The 15881-nt window shown below is 48.5% G+C and overlaps 1 protein-coding gene across 2 annotated transcripts in view; it reads left to right on the forward strand.

Annotated features, from left to right (window-relative positions):
* Positions 1–15881, forward strand: part of MARCHF4 (membrane associated ring-CH-type finger 4) — a 101269-nt gene that overhangs the window by 60281 nt on the left and 25107 nt on the right. Inside the window, exons 2-3 of one of the 2 annotated variants that reach the window (XM_088168230.1) lie at positions 5340–5501; positions 14654–14846. In XM_088168230.1, the coding sequence (XP_088024356.1) occupies positions 5340–5501; positions 14654–14846 (355 nt within the window). The remainder of the gene's footprint in view (positions 1–5339; positions 5502–14653; positions 14847–15881) is intronic. The other variant, XM_014889735.2, reaches the window with a different exon arrangement.

Here is a 15881-nt window from a genome sequence, read left to right on the forward strand (position 1 = left end):
GCCTGTAGGCAGAGAAGCCTGAGGCTTGTTGCTGGATTTTGCATCGCCCTGTGAAAGATAAGTGCCCCATTCACCAGGCTGCCAGAACACCTAATACCCATTGAAAATTGCAGAAAACCATGAAAAAGCAGAGCTGTGCCCCCACCACACCCATCTCAGAGCCCCCAGCCTGATATGCTCAGCTGTGGCTGCTCCTTCCTCAAGAGTTTGAGGAATCCTAGAGAGGGGCCCCCACCTCTACCACAGCTGAGCCCTGCAGAGCCAGGATCCTGACCCAGGGAGCTGCCAGCCCCAGAGCACACACCAGAGGCTTCAGCCAGGCAATCACAGACTTAAAAAAACATAAACAATTGTCCAGAGCTGGATTTTTCTCCTTTATGGGGCTGCGTTTTCTCTTGCCATTAGGATGGGGGTACTCATAGCACCCCAGGAGAGCCAGATCTTGCCTGCCATGGGCAGTGCTGTCTCTGCATGCCACAGGGATATCAGGTCTTGGCGGGGAGCTGTGGGATGAGCCAGTTCTGGTCACAGAGATGGCAGTCTGGATGATTTCTTTTTCTAATCACTTGGATAGATTTTCTATAGGCTCTCTAGATTTTAGAGGGGTGCCTGGTTGGGGTATTCCCCCAGCTGGGTCAAGAAAAGTCTCTCAGCAGATTCCTGCCAAGATGGAGATTGGGATCAGCACCTAGTTCTGCTGAGGTGATGGGGAAATGCCATCTCACCAGAGCCCCATACATAACCATGTCCTGTGCTGTCCTGACACCACAGGACACTTGGGTCCACTCCTCTCTGGGTCCACACTGTGTCAATTTCCCCCAGTGCTAGAGAATTTCCTGCAATATAATACATAAATATACACACACATACACACAGATACCTGTTGTATGACCCTTGTTGCCTGTTGCTGGCTGGCACAGTGCTTGCATGCATGGGGAAGCATTTGAGATGCTGGTAATAACACGTGTAGTTCAAAAGGATAGAAGGGCAACTCTTCTAAGTGTGTGAAGATGGAGTGGTCATTAGGACATGTTTATTGAAGTTTACCAACTCTGTAACAATGGGCTTCTCTTTGCCATTGGACTTAATTTGTCTGTAATTATGTTCCTAATATAGAAATCATTTGGCATTTATTTGCTGTAATAAAACTTCCCATTGCATTTAAACTCAATGCGAAGATTTAAGATATTTAGGAGACACAGCTGAAGACCTGAAATTAAATGACCCTAGCTTCCTTTTGCAAACAAGACAAACTCAAATAGCAGTCAGATGCATGCATGCAGATCTGTCAGCAGCAGCAGTACACCCCCAGAGAGAGATGGCAGCCCATGTGATGGGACAACTCCTTCAACATCTTCTCTTGACCTGCTCTGGCCCAGGGCACTGCTCCTGCGGCTGATGCTTGTGCTGCTTTGCATGCCTGAGCAGGGAAAATGCACAGGTGAAGGAAAAACTGCAGGTGTTAAGATCACCATCAGCTATCTTGGTTTTCTGTACTGGCTTTCAAAATGTTTGCCTTAATGGTTGTGGTAGTAGGATGTTGGCAACATGGCTCTTTCCAGCTGAGCTGGTGCTCAGGAGCAGCCCAGGCAGCAGACATAGGTCAGCACAGCTGGGCCAACCCAGACCAACCACATTGACCCAGTGACACCATCATCCCCAGCCCTGCCCTGTTTAAAGGAGACTGGGTGGGCAAACTTGCTGTATTTAATTTGCAGCTAAAAGAGCAGGCCTGGGAAACACATGCCGTGTCTGCCTGCTGGTGGGTGAGCAGCTGCAGCTGTGGATGGGCTCCCAGCACTGATAAATGACAGATAAAAGCCAGGCAAAACACTGCCACCAACCCTCAACAGGGGTGGGGTGACGCTGCTCCTGACGTGGTTATTTTCTCCCTGGATATACCAAGCACCACAAGCACGCACCAGCAATAATTATTTTTTTTTCCATCCTTTCTCAGCACTCCTCCCAGTAGGCTTTAAATAGCAGGGACCAGATAATCATTAACCACTTTGACGTCTTGCAGTGGGTACAGATAGGGAATCCAGACAGAAAGGACAGAGCTGGGGCAGACCTGCACTACTGCTGCATCTCCAGCAGTATTGTCCTCCTCAGGGTAAAGCCAGGCCAGCCTGGCTTTGCCCTTGCTGATCCTTGAGACAAGCTCCCATCACAGAAATAGGGAAGAATATTCTGTATAATTGCTTAGTATATTACTCTTTCTAGAAGTAGGGAAGAGTATTTCATGCATATGTTGAAATGGTTGTGGCTGAGGCAGACCAGTCTTCCCTTTTTGTTAACTCTGTTTTTTCCTAATTTAGGCTTGGATAGCAGAAAAAAATAAAAGGCAGGTGCCCTGACTCCAAAGCACACTTGAGTGTTTCAGAAGAACAAGATGGTAGTGAGCAAGCTGAGGAGGGAGCTTGCAGTTGGGGAGCATTTCTCCACTAGTTACTAGACAAAGGAAAAATGCTGCTTAGACTCATCCCAGTGATGGGCTATAGCTCTACAATGGGAATTTGCAAAAATAAATGTTGTGAAGTTGGGAAATAGGCCCTTCAAGGGGTTTTTAAAGGGCAGTCTCCAAAGGGAATTGGTGGGAATGCTGCTGTTTGAGCATGTTGTGCAGACCCATCCTCTGCCTGCAAACCTGCAAAAATGGGTGTTAGGGATTTAATTTCTATCTCTAATTGTTGTGATTTGTGTCTCACTTTGGGTTTGCTTTTGTGTTCCTGTAGCTTTTAGCAGCAGAGGACTCTACAGCAAAACCTTTCTGTGTATTACAGCCAATGGTCTGTTCCTGAGCTCTTTGTACAGCCAGCAGTGAGACTCTCTCGCCTTTGCTGTACAGAGGATTTATTCCTTTAATATGCCCCTGGTGTTTGTTTTTCTGCTGGTACAGGAGTGCATGTGCACGTGTGTGCATGTGGCAGTGTTTTACAAATGCCTGCTGTGGACAGAATTGGGCTTCACAGTATGCAAAAATAGCTGTGTGCCACATACAAGGATATAATATTTCAGACGGCTGGAGAAAATGTGATAAATTGAGTTTTTGCTAGATTTGCCAAAATCAAATTACTGGGGGATTCGTCTCCACAGCTGAATCCTGAGGTTGTAGGAGCTGGCAGGACTGTGTGTTTGAGCATCCCAGTTAGGGAGGGAGACTGAGTCCCCATGGTGCTGTAGGACATCTGTGAACATCTCCTGGCTCTGAAGAGAGAAGCTCAGGTTTCAGAGATTCATTTATTACAGAGCCCCAGAAGTCAGTGCGAGTCCAGGCTGTAGCTACAGCTTTCCCCTCTGCATTTGCCTGGAGGTTGTTGCTCTTAGTTCCATTCTGTTCCATTCCTGATCCCTCATCATCGATGCCTCCAGCTGCTCATTAGACAAAACCCAGGTCCTGCACTCACCATTTTGAGCCCTGTAAGAGACCCTGGTGTGCAGTGAGGTGGAAAGGCAGGGATGCTGTTGATCTGGGAGGTTTCTGTGTGACCTCCTTAGTGCTGGGGCTGCACTTGTGTGCTGAGGAGTGAAGCTGTTGAGAAAATAAGGCACCAGGGACTGAGATGAGAAGGGCAGAGGCACAAAGGTCCCTGTACCAGGCTGGCTCTTGGTGAGGAAGTGGTTTGGTGTGTGGGGAAGCAGAGGAGTTGTGCCAAGTCCTGGTCCCTCCCTTTTTGCATCCTGTCTGGCAGTACCTGCTCTTCTGGGCTCCTTCTAACACTGTTGATATCCCACCTCAGTCTCAGCCAAGGGCACAAACATACACAGCCAAACCTGAGCCCCTCAAATTGGACCTCACACGAGGAGTTTGAGTGCCAAATGTCAATGCTCATTTCCACTTTCTTCCATCTAATCCTTCCCTGCTTCCCTTCTTCTGGTTTGTCATGTCACCCCTTTCCAGGTGGAAAAGGTTCATGGAGCCTACAACCCTCCTTGCTCCCCTCTCCCTTTGTATCCCCTCCAATGTGTAATGAAAACCAGAAACAATTAGAGCCAAGGCTGGGTTTGTAACATAAACAGTTATTTACAGTTTTGCTAAAATTTCATTAAAGATGACATTTTTAGGTCACCTAGCTGAAACAAATGAAACGATGAACATGTTTGCATTAGATTTTGTAAAAAGAAGTGTCACTCTTGGACAGTGTGGTCCTCAGTTCCTCAGGTCCTGAGACCTGATGTAGTGACCTCGAAGCTGAGACAGTTTCCCAGCAGGGTTAGCAAGAGCAGGATCTGATTCATAACCCAGTTGAAATGGATGTCTTTTACCATATCCAGCAGTGTCCAATGCCAGGGTCTGTTACCCTGGTGCTCCATCAGGCTAGTGGTGAGGCTTTTCTGGACTGTAAGAGCAAATATCATTTGCCCAATGCTGAAAGTATGAGCCTTCTCTGTCCCATGCATATTCTTACTCTGCCTTTAAAAGCTTTTTAATCTTGGAGCACAGCTAAATTCACTACTGGAATCTATAGTATGGCTTTTAAACACTAAACAGTGAGGAGTAACATGCAATGGCTCTCTCCTAGCCTAAATAAGCAATGGCAAACAACTGTAAAGAGCTTCTGAGCTTGTGTGCAGAGAGGAATTTAGTCCCATGGTGAACAGGATGATAGCAGATGGATCAGAATAATATGGGGTTTTTGTGGGTACCCTGTTAAAAGCTACACCAGAAACAAGAGAGCGAGCCAGGAGGTTCAGTGTTTCGGCCACCACTCATAACTGTCTGGGTCACAAAGCAGGACACAATTTGTTCTCCACCTTGCTTGGCTTCTAGGGTGCAAATAGCCAGCCCTGTAGTTCACCAGTATGACTGTCTGGGGAAAGTGGACAGCGTGGGAGAGAAATTTGAGGATATTTTGCCTGCCGGGACTTGAGGAAGCTACCCTGATCTGAGCAGGACATCAGTCTGCAGCAGACGCTGTCTCACAGCTTATCACCACCACCAACCTCACTTTCTGAAAGAGGTAGCAGAAAGACAAAAACCTGAGCAACGAACCAGAGGCATCTGGTTGCCAATAGAGGTGTGTCCACTGGTTGGGGTCAGTGTGAGTCCTCTGAGTCTGGTAAGAGTTGTGCCCTTCTAGCTTTTCCTTCAGTGGTGACAAGGCATGTAAGACCCCAGTATTTGAGACCATTACATCCCCGACAGTCTCAGTTCACATCAGCCACGCATTATTAGAGGGAAAAGGGCTGGAAGCAGCATGATTGTCTGAGACAAACCAGGTAAAAAAGGAAGAGAGTTCAAATGGTGGATGAGGGAGCTTCTGCCATGCTGTGCCACGTGTGCTGTGCCGTGCCTGTGGAAGGAGGGGAGCCTGGCTGATGCTGTCTGTCTCTTTCAGGGGGAGTTGCTGAGCCCGTGTCGATGTGATGGATCTGTGAAGTGCACGCACCAGCCATGTCTGATCAAATGGATTAGTGAGAGAGGCTGCTGGAGCTGTGAGCTGTGTTACTACAAGTATCACGTCATTGCCATAAGCACAAAGAACCCTCTGCAGGTAAAGGTACTAGAGACATTTCAAAGTCTATTTATTCTTGTTTCAATTTTTGTTTCTGGGAGCAACTGGCTTTTACCTGTGTGGGTTTTCCTTCCCTGTGCACAGGGATTCGTATGTCTGAGACACTTAGAAAGGATTTCCAGGGGCTGGTCCAAAGAGGCCCATGTTCTGCTCTGTGGCTCTAGGAGCATCCCTCAGGAGTCTGCACTTTCTGTCCTTGGCAATTCCTATTCACTTGCCTCCTGTTGAAAATTCGACAATAGTGCTATAACACCTCACAGCCATTCAAATGTGTTCATGCACTGGAGACCACAGGTGTGCCTGTCTCCAGGGCCAGGCAAGGACAGCATCATTGTGGGATTTACTGCAACAGAGCACGCAGTCTGTGACTGAGCAGTTGAGACTCCACGTGTTTATAGTTGTGCCATTAATCCTGATCTCCTGCTGAGACTCTGCTGTGTTGGCGTGAGGGATGGAGGAGGCAGATGGAGGATTTTTAGAGCTCTCCTCTCTGATCTCACTACCTTTTTCACTATACTGCTCTCCCACAATCATGGCATGGCACAAGAGGTGTTGACTCTGATACTCTGCTTTCTTCAAGCCTGATTCTTGATGAACTTTTGCAGATGTGCTCACAACAGGTAAAGCACACCTTGATATGAGTGTCTGTGAAAGTCATCCAAGTACTCACATTCTTTCTTATCTGAAAAGCATTGTAACTGAATAAGTTGCAGTACAGACTAGTGATTTAAAACCAGAATTCAGAAACCTGTGTGACTATTAAAAATGGGATAAATTATCCTTAATAGCTATTGATTTATTGCGGGGGCAATGCCTGAAGATGCATTAATTGCTGCGTGCCTTTGCTGAGCACCATTAGTGCCTCGGCCATAAGGAAGCACATTACATCCAGGCACTACTGCTTAATCAGCATCATCAGGACTGGAGAGGCATCGCAGTGGTTTAGAGACCGGGGTCATGTCTGTAGGGATTTCGGTCTGCCCAGTGCCTGGCCCTCTGCAGGTCGCTCTCTGCCAGGAGGCAAGGACAGTGCTGGTGATGGTGCCCAGTTGTACAGGGGAGTGGGGGAATTCAGACTCCTGCTCTCTCCTTCAAATTGCGATCTCTGTGTGGTTTTTATCTAGGCCTGCGGTCACTTACCACATTGAGGAAAAAGGGACAACCCCTTAGGACTCGAGACTTAAATGAAGTAGTGAAATTAGGGGGCATCATGGGGAAACTTTGCTGAAGGGAAGGAAAAACCTGCCTGCTCTCTGAGAGTCCCTACAGCTTCTGATTCGATTTTCCATGAGCCATGGGCTGGACACATCAGTAATTTCTTCCCAAGCCTCAGACCCAGAATATTTCAATTTCTTGGCTCTAGTAACTCAGAGCAGATTGAAACACAGGAGGGGAGATGTGGACAAAGCAGCTTTTGTTTATTTCTGGAAAGCTGCTCCATGAGTGCCCTAATGCTTCCTGTGTCTCAGATTGGAGATGCAATGCTGAGCAGCATTGAAGGTTTGTGGGTACAAATTTGTGAGCATTTGTGTCTCCAGAACCACTTTTGATGAGTGACTTCCAAATGCTCTGCACTTTCAGGTGGCTCAGGGCAATGACTTTCTTCCTGTTCCTCACTCAACTAAAATTTGTTGGAGCTGCTCATGGACAAGCTCCCACCTCACACACAAATCTCAGACCCTGTGCAAAGCTTCTGTCTCTGGGCTCTCCTGTCAGAATGTGGCTCATCTGCTGGCCTTTGCCATGAACACAAAAACTGAGCGGCAGAAACAGCTGAGTTAGAGAGCTCAGCTCCAGGAGCAAGGGTCCCAGAGGACTGTGCAGATCCGGGGCTTGGAGCCTTCACATTGATGGCTTAGACTTCACAGCACTTCTCACAGAAGCACTGGGAAATTTGGAGGATGGGAAGAAGCAACTGAAGTGAAAAGCCACTTGGCCCCGAATAAATGCAGTGTGTAGAGCTGCAGCTGCGTGCCTGGGTGCCCTGTCTGGTGCCAGCACAAAGGCACTGCTGGGAAACAGATGCTACACTGGCATTAATTTGCAAAACCCTGTGGGAAGTGGCTGATGTACCAGGCCAGGACTTCCTACCAGGACTAAGGGCTTGGGCCCCTATAACCCATCACAATGGGGACCCTTTTCTCACTCCCTCGTTTCTCAGTGACTCTCACCATCTGGTAAGATGCTGGGAAAAGGAGGCAGAGAGGAGACAGGAGTTAGGATGCCCCAACACTGTATTCCATAACAAGTCACAAGCATGTTCATAACAAGCATGTGCAGGTGGGAGGAGCATCCTTTCTGCTTGGTCTGCACTCTACTTGTGGATAACACAGGCCAGCTGGACATACAGGCATATCTCAAAGTCCCTGACTTTACTTCTCAGGGTCTGCTGGAACTTGGACCCAGCTTTATTCTTACAAGATCTCTGAATTTCTCAAGCACAGTTTTTGGAGGGCAAATGCTGTAGGAAGTCAAGGTCATCTGTTTTTTTCCAGACCAACCATAGCAAGGACCACACAAGCCTCATGTCCTTGTCAAATATAACCTGTTTGGGTGATGTTCTGAGCCTGGCTAGATTTTAGCCAGCAATATGGCCTACCTCTCATCTGATAGACTGCTGGGAAGCCAAATCCAGGCAGCTGGCAGACCCTGGGCTCCCTGAAGCATGTCCAATTGGTGTGAGCAGAGCAGCACATCCAGCACCCACATGTTCCCTGGGACCTGCATGTTTCTCTGCCCATTTTGACATCTGCTGCACATTTTTTGGAGTGCTTAGAAGCACAGCATGGGCCAGATGTGTCTGGAGACTCATGGTGTGGGCAGAGAAGTTACAGCCGGGTTCATGCATAATTAACACAGGCTCCTTCCAGCCTCCAGGCTATTATGATGTTTCATACCAAAGAGAGACCTTTAGTCTGCTATTTTGACAGAATTAATCTCTATAAATTAACCCACCCCACAGCCTGCTCCCTGGATTGCAGGCATTTAAGAGCAAAGGTCTTAAAGCAACAGTGATGCTAACCTGCTGAGCCTGGGGATTAAAGTTATTGGACAACATAGCAGGTGTCCTGCCAAGCAGCAGTCAGGCAGTGAATGAGCAAAAATATTCCATCAGCTGTGAGAAACCAGGAAATCCAGAGCTTTTGTCCATCCATCCATCCATCCATCCATCCATCCATCCATCCATCCATCCTCCCTCCATCCATCATCCATCCATCCTCCATCCATCATCCATCCATCATCCATCCATCCATCCATCCATCCATCCATCCATCCATCCATCCATCATCCATCCATCCATCCATCCATCCATCCATCCATCCATCCATCATCCATCCATCATCCATCCATCCATCCATCATCCATCCATCCATCCATCCATCCATCCATCCATCCATCATCCATCCATCCATCCATCCATCCATCCATCCATCATCCATCCATCCATCATCCATCCATCCATCCATCCATCCATCCATCCATCCATCCTCCATCCATCCATTCTCCTGCTCTCCAATTTGCCAGTCACCAAGACAGGAATTGTGGACTCGGAGGGTTTAAATGCCTCTCTCCATGGCAATACTTGTGTGAGGCCTATGATTTTAAAGAGACCCTGAAGACACAGGGGTTTAGAAGCACATGCTAGTACTGCCTGCACCCTGGTGCTGATACACAGTGGAGTGGATATCTGCCTCAATGGGCCTCTGAAGTGTGTTTAATCTATACAGCTCCTTTCTAGTCACTCCTGAGCGACATCCACTCTGATGCTCTGATTTTAGCAAAGAGAAAATCTGTTTGAACCACCAACTGTTTGCAGTCTTGAGGAGTTCAACTCTTATTTACTGTTATCTCTGACTCTTCCTGCACTGTGGGCTGTTTCAGCTCCAAAGATCCCCAGTTATCCAGTGCTGGGGTTAGGATCTGATCTCTGCTCTCCTCTGGCTCCATTGTGTCCATGATGATGATCTTTTAGGAGCTGATGAGTGCTCTTACATGGCCTCTTCATCAGGACACTCACATCTCCAAGAATGGCTGAGTTCACAGGGTATTTGGACTTCAGCCTGAGATCCGGAGCTAAAAAGTTTGAGGCAAGTTTACTGATGTCTCCTGGTTGTCCCAGCCTGCTGAATCAGTTATGTTGAGCATGAGATTTTCTGGTCCCTGCTGAGCTTCAGCTGCACCCAAGCAATGGGTACAGTCACTGTAAGAGAGACTTCAGGGCCTGTGTGTTATGACAGGAATTTTCCAGGATGCCAGTGCTATAGCCTGAGTCTTACCAGATGCTGTGGCACATGGAGGAGGAGGGTTTTCATCACTGCACGTTTCCTTTACATGGTCCTACTGGGCCCTCCCTCCTCCTTGCTGCTTTTCTAGTAGCTGAATAAGCCACAGCATCTGTAAATGTACAGCAGGGAAGCTATGCCACAGCAGTGGCTTAATTTTGCTTGGTGAATTTATAAAAAAATAGCCATCTTCTAGAACATAATTGAGGAGGATGCTCAGGGTCTTGGGACAGCAGCAAGGGAAGAGCCACACCTAAGCAGTGCTGCAAATGATCCTCTCCAACCTTCTAGGAAAAACCTCCTCTTGCTTGTGACCCTGGGTCTGAGAATTAAATTGCTGACTAGCACAGCTCAGGATGTTAATGATGTGTATTAAGGGGACGTGTCAGATACAGCAATAAAAATAAACTGAACTGCCTGAGGCAGGCATGGAGGAGCTCTCAGGGGAGTGCAGGAAGGCTTTTCCAGCAAATGAGACTTCTTTGCAAGCTGCTGCAGTAAGACATAGATATCTTCTGCAAGCAATGTGTGCCTTGGATATGCTGGTGCTTGGGAACCTTTGTAGACTGCAGGTGCCAAAGAAAGGGAATTACAGATCAGGCCTTAAATACTGTAGTAATGACATTATTCATCTGTGTTACATTAGCAGGTTTTTGCTTACAAGCCTCTAACAGAAGCACTGAAGCAAACAGGGAAACAGGTTTGTGTCAAGTACAACTTGCAGGTTATGAAGCAGTGCAAGAGAACAAGTGACATGACTCAAAGGCACCAGTCTCAGCTTGGTCCCTGACGAAAGTCATCACAAATGTCAGACCTGAGCTCCTAAGAAGCCCCTTCTGAGGCATCTGGGTTGCAGAGCTTTGCGATTTGGGCAAAATAGGGAAACTTGGGGAAATTGGTCTGAGACAGAGTAGTGTTTTGTATCTGCAGACATGGGTGCTGTGCCAAAGCACTTGGCCCAGGGGCTGGTAGCAGAGGATAGACAGCTCCAGACAGCTTCTCCAGAATAGTTTGGAAGGTTGGAGCACTTTTCCAGTGCAGGTGGCAGACCATCACAGAGAGCTGCTTGGGCACGTTCTGAAGCCATTGTGAGTCTGGAGCTCACAAAGCTGACCCTGTTATCCTGGAGGAGCCTTTAAAGCTTTTTGGTGTCACCAAGTCCTTAGTTCTGCTCTGTTCAGCACTGGCAGAGCATCTGTGGACCTTTCTACCTGCCCAAAGGTCACGTCCCTGACTGACAACCTGGGTGAGCTGAGTTGTTAAAGGTGCACTTCAGTGCAGCTCAGTGGCTACCAGGAGCTCAAGTCATTATCAGCTGAGGGAAGAAGAGATCAGCTTTAGGTCTTTTCCCACAAGGTGGGATTGCTTGGCACTGTGATCTTGCTAGATCTTGAACATTTGAGCTGGAGATTTGGAGGGAGGGGGCTGTGTCTGCTGCCAGGCATTCAGACAAAGAGCTTTGGGGGTTTCAGATGTGGCAGTAAAGGGACTCCAGAGTTGCTGAGACCTCTCTTTACAGCTCTAGTGGTGACCCAAGGATGATAGGGTCACCTGCCAAATCCCTGATCTGATGGCCATAATGAGGGTGGTAAGGGTTTTAGGAATAGGGGTGATTTTCTAAGAGCTGTTAGGAAATCTGAAAGACACAGTGCTGTGATTGAGATGAGCTCCTAAGGTTACCAGTGCAGGGACACATCAAGCCCAGCTCCTGCAGCTGAAATTCATCAGCACATTCCACCTCTGAAGAGCTCTTGGACCTTTCTGTCTGAGCACTTACGGGGGTAACAGGCTCTATCTTCTGTCTCATACTAAGATCTTCTATCTTATACACTAATATGTGTAGCAAAATGGAATTAAAAGATGAAAAAGAGTGACTCTAGTTATTAGTGGCTCAAGCTAGATGTGGGATACTAAATTGGAGTTCTCAGGGTTGCCAGAGAGAAAAATACATTTATTGCTTCCACTTTATTTTTTAACTGTAAAATATTAAATTCTTCTGCAAGCTGGCTGTTTTCCCCAATGTTCAGCTTTGACCCATTTACCTCCTTGCTGGAGGGTAATCACACCCCAGTGCCACCTTCTGAACAGAGTCAGGACTGCTGCTGTGTGTGTCACTGTCACTTAGTGCCAGATGCAGGGGGAGAGGCTCCTACCCCCTGGCACAGCTGACAGAATTCAGGCTCTTCATTATCACCACAGAGAACGTCCCTGCAGCTGCTGACAGCTGAGCAGTGTCAGGCACTGTCCCTGCCTGTGTTTCAGCCTCTCTGTTCGCAGCCAAGGGGAGCAGGGTTTGAGGTCTGCACTCAGGTGTAACTCTCCTGTTCTCTGTTCCCATCCCTTTGACAGTGTATTTAGTGCTACACCTAGCCTCCCTTTCTCTGCAAAAGCCATGGTGTTGGTTGTACATGGCTTCTAGTTGTAGAAAACAGCTCCTTCTTCTCTTCCCTTCGTCTCTAATTGCTACCTTGGAAGGACCTGTTGCTACCAGAGGCCTTGCAGTGTGCCAGGCAGATGGTGAGGAGCCAGTCCATTACCTCCTCAAGAGAGAGAAATGATGCAGAATGATTTGGCTGGCACGGGAGCACGTGGGTCAGAGTGAGGGGCCTGCAGTAAAGCCTTCACATGCAGCACCAGGCTGTGCTCCCAGCACTCCCACTCCTTCCCAGTCAGCCACAGACAGTGGAAGGGGAGATGAGGTCTGGGGAAAACTGCAGGGGTGAAACTGCGACCCCATACACATAGCCAAGCTCCCTCCCCACCAGTGAATTTAGTCCTGGAGCTCTGGGCTAATGGCATTACTTGCAAATTTGTCCTACATTGCTTATGGTGCTGTTGAGAACAAAGCTAAAGAGCTGATGGGAGGATGGCAGAGCTGCTTATCCCACCCTCAGAAGCCAGATTTGTGATGGGTGCTGGGTGGCCTTTGCTCTGCTTTATGTCAGGAGAGGAGTTGCACCATTGTGCCTCTCCTGTGGACTCCAGCAGCCCTGCAGCATTGGCACTTCCAGGCTGTTCAGTGTGTGACCTTCTCAGTGGCACAAAGGGCCAGATGTGTGGCTGGATTTGGTGGACACATGGAGCAGGCTGGGCTGTGGCAGAGTGGGAATGGGCTGTTGAAAAGATTACTGAGTGTCTCCAGTTCTAAGTGTTTGCCTTTGGCTGGGTCAGCTGCTGGGGCAGATGGCAGGAAGGGGACTGGAGTAGCTGAGCCCGGGGAGGAGACTGGGTTTAACTGAGCCCAGTCCTGCTTCAGTGGGGAACAAGCTCGCTCTCTGCTCAGCAGCTCTGTGGCCATTTCTGTGGCCAACCACCAAATAAGCTGGTACTGCCCACCTCACTGATGCTGCACATCCATGGTAGACAATTTGAGGGCTGTCTGCCCTTGCAGGATGTTAGCCAAGGAGCAAGGCTGGCAGAGGCAGAGGCAGAGGCAGAGACAGAGGCAGAGACAGAGGCAGAGGAATCTCCTTCAGCTGCAACCCACAGACCTCAGCCTCTGGCTGAAACTCTCGTTTGTTCCTCTCCAAACACAGCCCTTTCCAGGGGAGTGCATTCAGTTCAGGCCTTTGGTCACTGGACTGGCAGCAGTGCCATGTGTGCTGTACCAGCACAAGTCACTTCTTGTCCTTCTCACCTTTCAGTCAGGGTTCAAAAGTCTTTGCAAAAAACATTGCAAACTCCTGGTTGGCCTGGGCATTAAAGAGATACTCAGTACTTGAACTCCCTTCTTGCTCTGCAGAAGGATGGGACAAGGACTGAGATCTCAAAAGACTGTCACATCATGGGGACACTGAATTTTGACTGAATCTAGGCTAAAGATTTTCAACTCCTCCAAATCCTCTGTACCTGCAGGAGGTTGAAGTCCATCTTTGTTTATCCTCCTGCCAGTCCCACTGCGATTTCAAGGGTATGTATCTCACAGCTAGAGGTGGCCTGTATACTTCAATGCCAGGACAGACTGTCTCTCCTCAGCCTGTTTACACACTTGATTTTTGATTTGCAAGAGATGCTATGGACCACATCCCCAAGTCTTGTTAAAGACACCAATTTCTGCTCTTGGTTTTATAGGACAGTTTTCTCAGCAGTGTAAATCTGAGTGGGGAGGTTTTATGCTGGATGACAGAGAGGAGCCCGGGTTCAGGATATTTATAACGTGGCTTATACAAAGCTATTTGACAAAGTGAATGGATTTGGAGGAGTTATTTCTATTTTTTTCTTTTTCTGAGGAAGAAGCATTGACGTTTACCTTGGAACACAACCTGAATATGTCATCATCTAAAGGCAGGGTGTCCTGACCACAAAAACTTGTGTTGTTTGTAGCAGGTTCTGTGGGATGTGCATTGCCACTGTGAGATCCTACCTCGGGCTGTGATCATGTCAGATCTCGCAAAGTGGCACAGAGCCCACTCATGTGAGGCCTTCAAAAGAAAGCTTGGTTCTTTGAGGTATTTATTCTTATGGTACTGGGATGCTCTGGCTGAGGATGCTGTCTGGCCTCTATTTGAGGGAGCAACTGCACTGGTTTGTGATGGTCATCACAGATCTGCTGTCATGGGGATGTTATTTTTAGTGTCCATCCTGCCTTGCTCGGGTGGCTCTGCTTTCCTGGTGAGATGCAGGATTCCTTTCCATTGCCTCATCAGCAGTGCTGTCAAGAAACTCAAGGCCATGCACTACTGAACAACTGCCATGCTCCATCCCAGATGTGGATGGTGTAAAAGCACCTATGCCCATAGGTGCTCTTTGAGATCTCCAAAGCCACCACAATGGTGTAAAACAGTGATGTGCTCCAAGTAACTAATCTCTTCACTTTTGTCCTTCCTCCCTCCCTCTTGTCCTCTCCCTGTACAGTGGCAGGCCATCTCTCTGACAGTCATTGAGAAGGTTCAGATAGCAGCAGCCATCCTGGGTTCCCTCTTCCTCATCGCCAGTATCTCGTGGCTCATCTGGTCGACCTTCAGTCCTTCAGCCAAGTGGCAGCGCCAGGACCTGCTCTTCCAGATCTGCTATGGAATGTATGGCTTCATGGACATTGTCTGTATAGGTGGGTGATTGCATGTCACACCATGGCCACGTGGAGAGGAGTGGGACATGGCGTGGAGAGCCAGCCCATACAGTTTGGCTTGGATTAAGTATCCACAGATTTTCCTCCTCTTTGCTTTTATGGCCCATTTTTCACTGTTCTGTCAGCTCACCTGGGCAGCCCCAGAGTGTTTCCTTGGTTGGGGTGGCAGAGGGACCTGCAAAAACACCAGAGAGAAACAGATGCCTCTTTGGAGCAAAAAGTGGGTGGAGAGATCTAGGGAAGGCTGGGGAGTGTAAGGTTTCAGAGAAACTCCTTTCCTCCTGGAGTAGCTAATTTAGGGACTGCTCCACACCGGGAGGTCTCTCCACATGCAGCTCCTTGGCTCTCCAGCCATCTCTGCCAGGCAGGAGTGACTTCCCTTTCTTTGTCCCACCTTGGAGCTGCAAGTCCCAACCAGGTGACGGGCCAGCCTGGGGTCCTTGTCAGGTTTCTGGTACAGAGCAGCTCTTTGAAGGATGCAGTGCTTCACTCACACTGCACAAGCCTGGAGAGCACAGCAGCTGCTGGCAGCCTGACCCCAGTGAGTCTCCCTGGGACCAGTGCAGGTCTGCAGGCTGGAGGGACATAGCTTCCTGCTGCTACCTGCAGCACCAGCATACCAACACCTGCAGCAGCTCCTGAAACACTCTGGTGAACACCAGGCACCTCCAAATGTGCCCCTGAGCAGTGTCGACCCAAGGACAAGCCACGAGATAACTTGTCAGTTCAAGTGACCCTGATAGGAAGCAAAAAGGGAACCAGAGAGCTCCTCATGTCTGCCATCATTGTTATGAAATTAGAAGCCCTCCCAAACTCAGTGTGGAAAAGGCAGTCCTCTTCACTTGGTGGATATGTATATGTGTGGATAGAACCATTCCAGAGGGAAGAACAGCCCCCATTCCAGCCCTCAGGAGAGGCAGGACAGAGCAGCAACTGGTGGAATTTGGGTGCAGAAGTAAAACAGACCCAGTGGCAGGGACAGAATTCTGGACTGCCCACCCTGGTATCCAGGTT

Source organism: Sturnus vulgaris, chromosome 7, assembly GCF_052056855.1.
Source record: "Sturnus vulgaris isolate bStuVul1 chromosome 7, bStuVul1.hap1, whole genome shotgun sequence".
Lineage (NCBI taxonomy): Eukaryota > Metazoa > Chordata > Aves > Passeriformes > Sturnidae > Sturnus > Sturnus vulgaris.